This window comes from Falco cherrug, chromosome 6, assembly GCF_023634085.1.
Source record: "Falco cherrug isolate bFalChe1 chromosome 6, bFalChe1.pri, whole genome shotgun sequence".
Classification (NCBI taxonomy): Eukaryota; Metazoa; Chordata; class Aves; order Falconiformes; family Falconidae; genus Falco; species Falco cherrug.
The window spans coordinates 71,698,504-71,710,594 of NC_073702.1; the positions used below are offsets into that span (position 1 = coordinate 71,698,504).

Consider the following 12,091-nt stretch of genomic DNA (forward strand, 5'->3'; position numbering starts at 1 on the left):
TGCTGTTAAGTACATAATATCACATTTAGTCATAGAATAAAAATGGCCAAAGAATTTCATATTTGGCCTTATCAAGATGCTTTTTCTACAGCAGCACAAAATTATTCTATCTATGGAGCTACTGGGTCTAAAACAGGCCTAGCATATCTTCTGCCTGGGCTTTTATCAACAAGCAACACCAAGGTGCCACTTTAATCTAGACAATGTGCTACTCCTGGTATCATCTCTAGAGTTCATTGCTCTACCAACTTTAACCCCATCTCTGCACCTCTCCTTTGAGTCCATCTTCTCCACATCAGACATGCTATTCCTCCTGCTACCTTTAATTTTACCACTACCTTCTTCCTACCTTCAGTGTTTTACCAGACTCCTATACAACGTAAGACTTTACTATGCTCTCAAACACTTCTTTCACTGGGCCCACACCATCATCCAGTTATTATTCTCCCACCAGCACCTACACATTTTATGTGTTTAAATATTTTTTTCCCCGAAGTTCACAGACTTTCTTAAGGAACTTGGGTGCCTGGAGCAAAGACAGATATAAATAAACACCATGTACAATGGGAGAACGATCACGTGTGTCGGAACACCTGGGTGCTGCTGTAATTCCTATCTAACAGTGATGACAGTCTTGCAGTGTTTTCAGTTCCTGGGAGGGCTGACAGGAGGCAAAATTGCATAATTCTAGGTTGCTGCTTTGCTTACCTGACAGCATGCCTTTGCTTAAAACAAAGAGCACTGTTGAATCACTGGAAGAATCACCGAGAACTGAAAAGCGCTTTTCAAACATAGGATCAGAACCTAAGCATGCTATGTTTCGGTATTATTTTTATGTATTATAATTTAACAGAAAAAAGTAAGGCCTCGGGCGGCCTGTTTACAACTCTGAAGAGGCCCATCGGGGCCCTCAGTACAACTGACACAAAACTCATCTACGGCCAAGAGCAAAGCAGGCCCGGGCTCCCGGGGGCTCCGGCCATAGACTAACGCCTGTTCTGGCGCACAGGGCCCACCGCCGCACGGGCACCTCACGCAGCAAGCGGCCCCCCGGCCCCCCCGCGCCGCCGGCCGGGCCCCCCCGCCGCTCCCTCACGGCAGCGCCCGCCCCGCCGGAAGGGGCCGCGCGCACGCGCGTAGGCCCGCCACAGGAGCGGCGCCGCCTCTCCCGCGCCGCCGCCGCCGGGAGCGGGCCCGCGGGCGGAGGGGTGCGAGGGGGAGGGGGTAGCGGAGCGGGTCGGGGGTCGCCCCTACCTGCCACCGGGACGTGCTGGCTCCTGCCGGGGAGCGCTTCTTCCTTCTGCGGTAATCGGGAGCCCGAGTCGCCCATCCGGAAGGTGGAGCTGGAGAGCGCTCGGAGGAGGCGCCGCGGCGCTGCCGGCATCGCCCCTGAGGGGACTCGGCTGGGGCGGGAGGGGTGGCCCGGCGCGCGCTGCCCGGTGGGACGGGGGGGGCGGTGGCAGGGCGCGAGACCCGCCCCCTACCGAGCGGCTCCGGCACCCGGCCCCGGAGCGGCACTGAAGGGAGAGGGCAGCCCCCCACACACCGCCGGTGTGCCCTGCGGGGGCGGGGGAGAGCAGCCTGGGGGTCGCGTGGGGGAGGTGGCACCCACCGGCCTGTGCCCCGGCGCGCTGTGGCCGCGGGCGGGTGCGCTCGGCGGGCCCCGGGGGTCCCGCGGCCGCGGGTGACCGGGGCCCTGCCCGAGGTGGCCCTTTCCCTCCGCGCGGCCTGCTGGGCCCCGGCCGTGCGGGCTGAGCCGTAGGCACCCCCGGTGTGCGCCGTGCTCTGGGGACCCCCTGCGCGGGGGCACCCCGGTTTTCGCGTGGGCTCTGCCCCACGAGGGGTTTCTGTATGCATGCCCCTCTTGGGGTACGTACGCATGGCCCATCCGCTGCCCGGCTTGGCCACGCACCCAGCTGAAGGCAGGAGGGTTGCACACACGCAGCAAGAGATGCTACACAGACTCCTCATGCAATAATACGTTTTATTATACAGTAATCTATTTTTTTCCCCCAGAATCTTCTTGTTGGTATATGTAGCGCTCCCCTACATTACGTTTAGCCAGTGTACTGTATCACGGCAGTCTTGCATGGTACTTTTTGTACGGAGGTGCTCTAAGTGGCATGCATCTCCAGGGATCAGTGTCTGCACCTATGTTTGCAATAAAAATACAGAAACAGAAAGTGAACAGAGTGTAAGTACATGTGGAAAATATCCACCTTATCTGTGGGGGTAATACAATGCATATTGAACATGTAACACCACCACATTTCTTAACAGAGGAGACTTAAAGAAGCCAAAACAATGGTGTTTTGTTTTCCAAGCAATTGAAGCTCCTTCCGTGCTTATAGTTGTGGTCAATAGAAGGGAAATCTGTACAAAACCCTGCAAAGGGGGTTTGTGAACTAGGCAGGGGTCTTGCATTGAGTACAGGAAAAGGCAGTGCACAACTAAGAAGAAGCAAAGAAGTTCTAGAGAGGGCATGATAGTAACTCAATGCAAAATTCATCTGAGGGTTTTGAAGAAGTCAGATTGTTGCCTGGATAGGACAGAAGATGGTAAAACGACAGACTAATGCTTAGTCTTGAGAGGAAGGCCAGGTAATTCATTCAAAAAATGGTGTATGATGAATGCAGTTCCATTCAGCTCATAATCAGGCTGGATTTTACACGGATATGATACTCTTGAGAGACACTATTTAATTCATATTTTAAAGGAGTTGGATATTTATGGCAATATTGAAAATACCCAGATGCTTCTAGTTCATGTTTTAGGAGTCAGGCTTTCTTTAAAATGAAAAATTCAGATGGGAACCTAAGAGGCAAGCTGTCCCATCCCTGTTTTCAAATTTGCTGTTCTTGTGTTTGAAAGGTGAACAGCATCCCCTTTGAGCATAAGTAGTTCCGATGTTGCAGTCTATTTTTCAAGTTTTGTCAAATTTTGATACCATTTGAGACCGGGACCAGAGAGGACCTCAAGTGACCTCCAAAAAAGTCTTGCAAGAACTTGAAGAAAATCTTATTAAATAAAGAATGAGTGAATATAGAGACACATATAATAAATAACTGTGATACTTTGACAAGTACAAGTTAGGAAGAAACAGAAATTCTCAGTAATAAAGTGTGAATTTAATTTAAAACATGTTCACCTAATTAGCTGTTCTCTCATGTACTGATGTTTCCCAGCTCTTTCTTACTTTGTAAGGAGCCACTGAAGGTGATGACATTCCCTGATTTTATATTGACCCGTTTCTTCTGTTTCACCATATAGATCTATACTCGCTCCACTGTCTGCCAAGAATGCATTTCTGAAAAATGCACCAGTTCATGACACAATGGATAGCCACGTAATTTTCCCTTAAGAGTTAATGTATCTACCGGTGAGCCTGAATGCCAGCCTGGATCTTTTACCATGAGCATCCTTGCTGCCTCTTTGTGAAAGGCTACATTTTCGTTGCCGTCCTCTTTGCATGAATCAGGGTCAGTCAGAGGTGAAGGGCAGAAAACCAGACTAATGTTTGGCTGTTCAGTCTCGCAGATGAAGTGGCTGAGATGCTGCAGAGCCCTGATGTGCTCCGAAATGCCAGCTGCTGAAAAGCCAGCGTTGTCTCCACTCAAATGATCCCAGTGATCCTCTGTGCCATACATGCTGTCCCTGTGTATTTATATTGTGAGTATCCCTTAAATCATAGGTGTCCTTTCCAGTACATTAATTCTTAGAGGAAAAATTGCTTTGTCACCCATTGTGTTCAGCTGCTTCATTTGTGAGGCTGGTAACAGCAGAGCAGGGTACGGAAGGATTGGCATTGGGACTCCAAAACAGTGGTTAGAGCAGTGACAGTGGGGCTGCTGATGCATTTTGATTACAGCTATTATGAGCAGGAAACAATCTTTCATTCTGTGTCTTTATGGCCCTTCACACACTGTGTTCCTGCTTCGTAACTGGATCCGAACTATTAAATAGTTATAAGCCATCATGCCACTTAACAAATAAAACCTGCCAATTTTCAGAAGTGTTTAGTGCTTCTTGGCTCCACAGAAACAGAATACTTTTTAAATGAGATGAATCCTGTTTACATTTCAGGAATGCGTGAACTATCCCCTTCTCTCATTCCACAGGTTGATATCTGGGTGCGAGTCTGAAAATTAAATTCTAACTTTAAAAAATGTTCTTGATACGAATTTACCTGTGTAAGCAAGCAGCAGAACATTATTACTTTTTTATTTATAATGTACTATGCCTCACACTTAGACTATATGTACCAACACATGGATTGATTTAAGAAGCATATCGGGGAAAAAAGCCCAGATTTAAGGTGCCTACACAGTGTTCGTGTTCCCATGTAATAATCACAGTCTTCTTAGCACAGCAATTTTACAACGTATGCTAAAAATCTTGGGGAAACCAGCATGAAGAAGGAAAGGGAGAGGTACAAGAGAGGAAGAGAAGGGATGTGGGCTGGCCTGTGTCTTTTCAGCCAGGGCGCTACAGAAATGCCTAGTCATCCAGTCCCAGGAACTTACTCAAAATTTACACCATTTTTTACAGGATCTGACATATACTGTGCATAATCCTTTCCTTCAGAGTTAAATTTGCTAGTCTTTGCGTTTTAGGATAGGTGTGGTTTTCACATCTAGCAAAATCTGCTGGATCTTGAAACCAATACAGCCCCGTGTAACCATCTCCCTGGTAGTACACCGATTGTGAAGGCAGGTTTGTGCTGCAGTGTGCATCTCCTGGAAAAGCAATCTCTCTCTCTTCTTTCTTTTTTTTTTTTTCCCTCTGAAAATATGCAGTAAAAGAAGATCCTCCACAGGCTTCAATGCATTATTCAGTGCTTGATAACTGTTAAAAATATGCGTTTATTTTTTTAGGTTAGCTTCAGCTCCCATCCATTACATCTTAGCTTTTCTTTCCTAGAATGAAGAGATTTCTTTTATCCAGTTTTTGTTAGCCAGAGTTACTGCTGTAGACTATGATCATCCCTCAAGATAAACAGGACTCTAGGAAGTGAAGTATGTTTTCCAATTCTTGTAAGTATTGTCATTGCACTTCTCTGTATCCTCTCCAGGTTTCCAATGACATATGTTTTTCCAATGACATTCCAATGATTTTTATTTATTTTTTTTCACTTTGATGAAGACATCAATAATGAATACAGCATTCTGGTAGTGGTCAGACCAAAGCAAGTGCCAATCTAACGTGGTTTCTTGATTCCTGCTTAGGTTTGTCTTCATCTGTCCAAGGGCAGTATTAGACCTTCCAGCCTCAGAGGTAAACTGCTGGGACTCCCAAGGGCTCTTAAGCAATTTATTATCGGTGTATAGAAATATCTAGATGATTATGGCAGATATATAGAAAATTGTTTTCTATGCCTAGTCCCTGGCACCATTTAAACAACTAGTGCAGACTTGTTTCAATGCCCTGTCTTTGTCACTGCTGCTCCTGCAGTTTCTGGGTCAGCTGCTAGCAGTTGGAAATAATTTTCCATGTTCTTCTCCATAATTGGTAAAAATGTCAAATAACAGAGCTTAGGACTGATGCCGACATGACATCACTGTAAAGACACTGACCTTACGATGATTGCCTCATTGCAATCACATTTTGTGACTGGTCAGGTAACGAGATCTCTGAAAAAGCATGTATTTTCATCAGAACAAACCTGCTGGTTCCCCAATTTTAGCAAAAAGACATGAACCAGTTCTAAGGATTTTCAATCAAAGGAACTGCAGACTTGAGTGCCACAATTCTTTTTGGAAACAAGAAACCTGAATTCCTGTATTAACAGCTGTATCTGTTACCCCAGAAGGACAGCGAAGATGATAATACAGTAAAGCAATCTACATGAGACAGTTTCTAGAGAGGCGGGAAGATTAATCAGTCATTCATCCGCCTTCCATTTGGGATCTAGATGAGCATTTAGATACAGATTAAGCTACATAAATTATACTAAAAATGGAACTGACGTAGAAGAACCATCAGCACTGTACCTCAGAATAATGCAGTGATTCGGGATTTACAGAGGGATGTCAAAAACAATGGGCAATTTAATAGAATAGAGTCTACCATATGCACCAGGGAGAAGGCAAGAATGCGGGATACAAGTAGCCTCTTCACACAGGTTCTTCTTTATTTTTCTATTATGTTGCAGCAATTAACGGGGTGAAAAACGCTAATGCAGCATGCAAGTTTCTCACTTTTCACAACCTTTTGGTTGTCTCCTTCCTTTGCTGCATCTTCAAGGTGCATCTTTATAACTGGTCTCCAGGTGTTCACAGAGGCCAAGGTGATGCAGGCACCTGTGTTTTGGTGTCCGCCCATCTTGTGAATCAGGGTTTGAGCTGTCATGACAGTCACTGAACAGATAGCCAGTGCAGGGCTTGGCTTCACTGCCTGCACATAGAATCATGGAATGGTCTGGGTTGGAAGGGACCTTAAAGATCATAGAATCAGAGAATCATTTAGGTTGGAAAAAACCATTAAGGTCACCAAGTCCAACTGTTAACCCAGCACTGCCAAGCCCACCACTAACCCATGTCCCTAAGCACCACATCTACATGTCTTTTAAACACCTCCAGGGACGGTGACTCCCCCACCTCCCTGGGCAGCCTGTCCCAGTGCTGGACAACCCTTTTGGTGAAGAAATTTTTCCTAATAACCAACCTAAACCTCCCGAGCACAACCTGAGGCTGTTCCCTCTTGTTCTATCAAGATCATCTAGTTCCAACACCCCTGCCATGGGCTGGGACACCCTCCACTAGACCAGGTTACTCAAGCAATACTTGCAGTGTGTAGCACCATTTATGATTCCCTGGGGCCCATCACCTGTAATTTAGGTGCTCCTCCAGGTTGCCACTGGTCTCACAAACACCTTGTGTCGTATTTGCAAGCTCCACACAGATGACTCTGATGCTGTAGAGGATTTCAAAGGGCTTTCAGCACCCATGTGGGAGCAGCTGAAATAAGTCCTGCCATCAACAGCGTGAGGAGAGCAGTTCAGCTGAGAAAGAAGGCAGACAGACTTTTTAGTAAGACCCTTAGCAATAGGACACAGGGGAATGGCTTTACATGAGAGAGGGGAGATGGAGATGAGAGATGAGGCAGAAATTCTTCCCTGTGAGGGCGGCGAGGCGCTAGCCCAGGCTGCCCAGAGCAGCTGTGGGTGCCCCATCCCTGGCAGGGCTCAAGGCCAGGCTGGACGGGGCTGGGGGCAGCCTGCGCTGGGGGGAGGGGTCCCTGCCCCTGGCGGGGGGTGGAACTAGGTGGTCTTTAAGGTCCCTTCCCACCCAAACCGTTCTGTGATTCTATGAAACGATTGCTGGTTTAGGAGCTCGTTCACTCCGGTTTCCAATGACTATCAAACAGAAACCCCTTGCCTGTCTTCAGAGTTTAGGTGCCCCATGCATCTGTAGATACCTAAAACGTCTCTGAATCTTGAGACAAATCCTACCTAGACACAGAAAGTCAAAGACCTTCATTGTCAAACAGCTTTGTGCAGGGTTGCCTGTCACCGCGGAGTTTCTGTCCTGCATCTGCAAACACCTGCTAGAACTGAATCAACACCTTGCAGCCAGGTAGCCATAGCCCAAGAGTTGCAGATAACTCCTTCACTGGCGTGGCTCCTCACAGCTCCACACATGTCCTGGGCTTAAGAGAAGTTACCAGCAGCTGAGACTCAGCCCTGGGTTTTTTAAATCAATATTTCCCGCTGTGGAACGAAATATTGTGGGCCACATTCCAATTTATGAGAAGGCACGTTACTGGGCATGCTGAGCAGCCGGCACTGCACCCATCAGGTTAGATTGTCATTAACGTTCTTCCCTGCCTAAAATCTGGAATTTTAACAGATTTTACAACTTGGAAGCCATCGTGACACAGCCCTTCGCTTGGTAAAACCGTAATTTTGGTAATAAATTTCTCAATAAATATTTTCTGTACAGTTCACTTTGGGCTTTCTGTGGGTTTATCATCCTAAACTCTCGTTTCGCAGGATGGACTTTATGAATCTAGAAACAAATCAGCACAGGTGAGGGCAGAGAGAAGTAGTTTTGGGTGGGACTAATCTCACCTAACTCTGGCTGTTTAGAAATATGGCAACCATCCAAGCTGGGCATCTAGATCTTTTCTGTAGCAAACAAAGGAAGAGTAGTGTCTTCAGAACATAATTCATCCCATCTTAAAACAGAGTGGAGCAGATAGGATGGATTGTTCTCCAGAGAGGTTTATTTTATTCAGCTCATAATAGGTGCCCTAGTGAGTAGCTCTGAGCAGATAGCTAGATTTTTTGATAACTGAAATTAGGCAGTAATTGTTTCCTTTATTTACCTAGGAAAAACTGCAGAATTTTAAACAAATTTCAACCCCATAAAAATGTTACTCATATTAAACATTGACTGGCCATTCCAAAATAAGCTGACTTTTCAGCACAATAGCCTTCACATTCCCCATCATAACTAGTAGTTTACATTTCCCACAATGGATTTTCCTTACTGATCCCAGAGTCCTCAAGATTTGTTCCCTCCCTTACAAAGATCTTTTTTCTTCCTGAACCCCAAATTCATATTTGCTAAAATATTTGTCTTTTGCAAGTTCTTCCAAATCAGTGAAAGTCTTAAGTCCGTTCACATGAATCCATACAAGTGGCTAAATTATATTAAGTATACTTTAAAGTATATTTATTTAAGCTATCAATAGTGAAGAAATAGGCGTGATAACATGTGGACCGTCCGCGTACTTTGGGGTAACGTTTCACTAAGGCAACTGCACAGCCCACTGATCTGCTGGAAGTACTGATGTGATCTAGCTTGCAAGTACAATGAAATGGTGTATAACTGGATTTCCTTTATAATCTCCTGTAATAAATTCTGCAGATAACACAGAATATCTTTGAAATCTGTTAAAACCTCACTTCTGTAAATAAAGCAAGGGTGTTTTTTTCCTAGCAGGCTGACTTGTAATAGATTAGATAGTGGGGAAAGTATTACATGCCACCTGACGTATTTTTGGCAGCTTATTTTGCTTATATGCATAGGTATACACTTGGCTGAAATGTTGTGGCTTTCTTTGTGATTCTGTTTTCATCTGACGGCAAAACTGCACAACAACAACAACAAAAGCTAATGGAATCAATTGAATTTTGGGGTGGAAAATTATGCAACATAAACATGCTCCGCCGGTGGTTTTAAATGCATTGCACGGTGTCTAGTAGATTCCTTGGCTTTGTCAGCCAGCGCTGGTTTGTATGCTGTGGCACTGATGACTTTATAAAAACAAATGACAGAGTAGTTTACACTGCCCTGCTAAAGGAAATAATCATATTTAACAGTGCTGGTTTCCCAGTAAAAAAAAAAAAAAAAAAAACAAAACAAAAAAAAACCCACAAACTCTTGTGCTATATGCTGTAATAAGCTTTTTATAAATGTGCCCATGTGGTGCTCAGCAGAGCCTGCTGTGCCAGTACTATAAAACCGAAAGGGAGCTTCATAAGCTCTAAGTGCAATCGTATATTACCGTTCAGCAACATTCCCTGTTATTAATAAAGTTTGTGAGAAATACACAGGCAAAAGATTAAAAATACATGTCTGATACTATCCTTGGTAATAAAAGCTGATGATGTTTGGACTGCTTGTTTATTTGCTTGCACTAGATGAGATGTTTGAAGGAGTGCGGTGAAGATGATTGAACAGATGAGCTTCCCCTCAAGGCCCTGTTTCGCCCTGGCCAGCATCTTCCCAGGGATGCTGGTCTGGGGATGCTGGTCCAGGGATGCGGGCTGCTTCCCTGAGCCCTCTCGTGGACTCCTTCCTCCACTGCAGCAGGCAGTTCCTACAAACGAGGCAATTAGTGTGCTCCAGGAAGATGATCTTTATGAAACGTGAGCTGTTTCCTCATCTCCATGCATCAGAAAAGCCTATGAGGAAAAAAAAAAAAAACAAACCACCCAAAAAACCAACCAAACCAAACCAAAAAAACACCCCAACAGACTGGTATTTCATTAAAGGTGATGAGGAATTTGTAGGGCTTTGACCACAGATATCTTATTTTTGCTCTGGCATCCAGCAATAACAGTGATTATTGAATTGCAACACAGAAAGCTCTTCTGGGGATAGATATGCAGCACAGCCTGTCATTGCTTGGCAAAATGCACTTAGGTGCTGATGTAAATGGAAAGGTTGTCTATTCGAGATAGTTTCATTGGAGAAATCATAATAAAATGGATTAAGAGACACCTGAAATGCTTCTCGGTTTTAAACAAAAATATCAGGACATTTCCTGACAGCATCTGGATTCTTGAGGGAAATTAAATGCCAGGTAATATTCTGTTTGGAAGAAAATAAATTAACAGCATATGTAAAATATATCTGACTGCCTATTAAATTATCTTTTTTATCATCCATGGGCTGTACTGACTTCTGGTTCCATTCTTTATTAGAATTGCTATGCAGTATATTGCTGTGCAGTACGTGCAGGAAGGCACAGGTCCAGATCATCAAACATACTTAGATAGTGAAATTCTGTTGGTATCTAAATATTTTAGTCCCAGAGAAATCAGCAGGACTTCGTCACCTCTTCTGCTCCCAGGAACTTACATTCCAAACGAGACCGAGTATCCCAAAGCCATAATGAGCCCGGTGCAGGTGTTGTTTATTGAATATAGCTTTTTATGGTGGTGGAGCAGAATTACTACACTGGTTTAGAAACAGTGGTGTGAAGAGGGTTAAAGTACAGATGATCCACAGAAGAGCGTGTTTCAACAATTATATGGTGTTAAGGTACCAAAATGAGTGTGAGACGGTTGCAAGCAACACAGAAGAGGGGTATATCATAAGACCAGATGATGGAGAGGAGTAGAACAGGCAAAAGTGGGATATGAATAGCTGCAGAACTGGGCATAACTGTTTAGGTACTTGGTAGCAATACATCTTAAGGACAGAGTGGACAGAACATCATTTACAACCCATGTACATGGATTAAGCAAAGGCTATGACTTTCAGCAGCAACGTTCTTGGACAATGAAGTGTCCTACAGCTGGAGTCATTAAAAATTCAACATTTGTCATATCTCAGTAATTGCAGTCCCTGGGTATCTTCTATTCTGAGTGTGGGAGGTTATAAATATTGTTGATGACTCAGCATTTGCTTTAGACTTCTTGGTCTTTACTAGTCATGTTTGCACTACTCATTTGTGTCATCACTGTTTGCCAATGAACCTTCACCCAAGTGGAGGAGATTTACAATGAAGTCTGGGGGACATTTGCCTTTAGTTCAATTAATGCCAATTTGGACTCTTCCTTTACAATGAGAATTTTAAAAATCACTTTCCCTTCTCGTAAAAAGATGCAAAAGAAGAACAAGGTGATACAGTTTTTACCTGTCTTTGGGAAGGGCATGTTCCTTCAAATATTTTCCAGGGTAGCTGGAAGGATACAAAAACCCTGGTTTGGGGATGAGCAGTTCTGGCACAAATACCAGGAGACGACACTTCCATCCTTAAAATAAGCCCCCCGACATAAGTGATAATTTAATATACATCATACCATCTGCTTGCAGAAATGTGCAAGCTGCTCCCAAAGAAATCAATGGGAAATGCGTTTTTCCTATTATTTTAAACATTCCAAGATCTGACTTGATGTCACGGAAGCGTGCGATTGTCACCTTTCCCCAAAGACAAATACGGCCTGCCACTACAGAGAATAACAACCGCTGCAAAACCCACCACTTCTCCTCCTCCTCCTCCCTCTGCCCTTCACAACCTGCCGGATGAAAACACAGACACTGCCGAGTGCTCTGCCAGTTAAAAAAGCAGATGGGGAAGGGAGACGGTTTCAGAGCTACAAGGCATAGAAGCCCTGGCAGCAGCTTTTCTCTTTATCCACTGTGGGCTTCCATCTTGAACACTTTTACTGATCTTGATTTCACCTACAGAAATGTGTCAGCAGGCAAGATACGTGCTAACACATGGGAGCAGCCTCTGAGGCCAGAAAAAGGATTGAGCTCGCTGTTTCCCCTGTATACTGGTTTGTACAAAATGCCCAGCTGGGTCAAGCCTTGCAAAGGCATTTCTGTGCCTGGGTCTTCTGCAGCCTCCCCCT

General features: G+C 44.8%; 1 protein-coding gene and 1 long non-coding RNA gene across 3 annotated transcripts in view; one reads left to right on the forward strand and one right to left on the reverse strand.

The window, feature by feature from the left end:
- Positions 1-1,435, reverse strand: part of MSRA (methionine sulfoxide reductase A) — a 293,463-nt gene extending 292,028 nt beyond the window's left edge. Inside the window, exon 1 of one of the 2 annotated variants that reach the window (XM_055714952.1) lies at positions 1,255-1,435. In XM_055714952.1, coding sequence (XP_055570927.1) covers positions 1,255-1,384 — 130 coding nt within the window. In that variant the 5' untranslated portion in view covers positions 1,385-1,435. The remainder of the gene's footprint in view (positions 1-1,254) is intronic. The other variant, XM_055714951.1, reaches the window with a different exon arrangement.
- On the forward strand, positions 1,246-10,394 carry LOC114017047 (uncharacterized). The gene is made up of 4 exons (XR_008732998.1): positions 1,246-1,337; positions 3,271-3,669; positions 4,921-5,033; positions 9,647-10,394. It is a non-coding gene; the product is annotated as an uncharacterized LOC114017047 (long non-coding RNA).
- Positions 10,395-12,091: the final 1,697 nt, after the last annotated feature.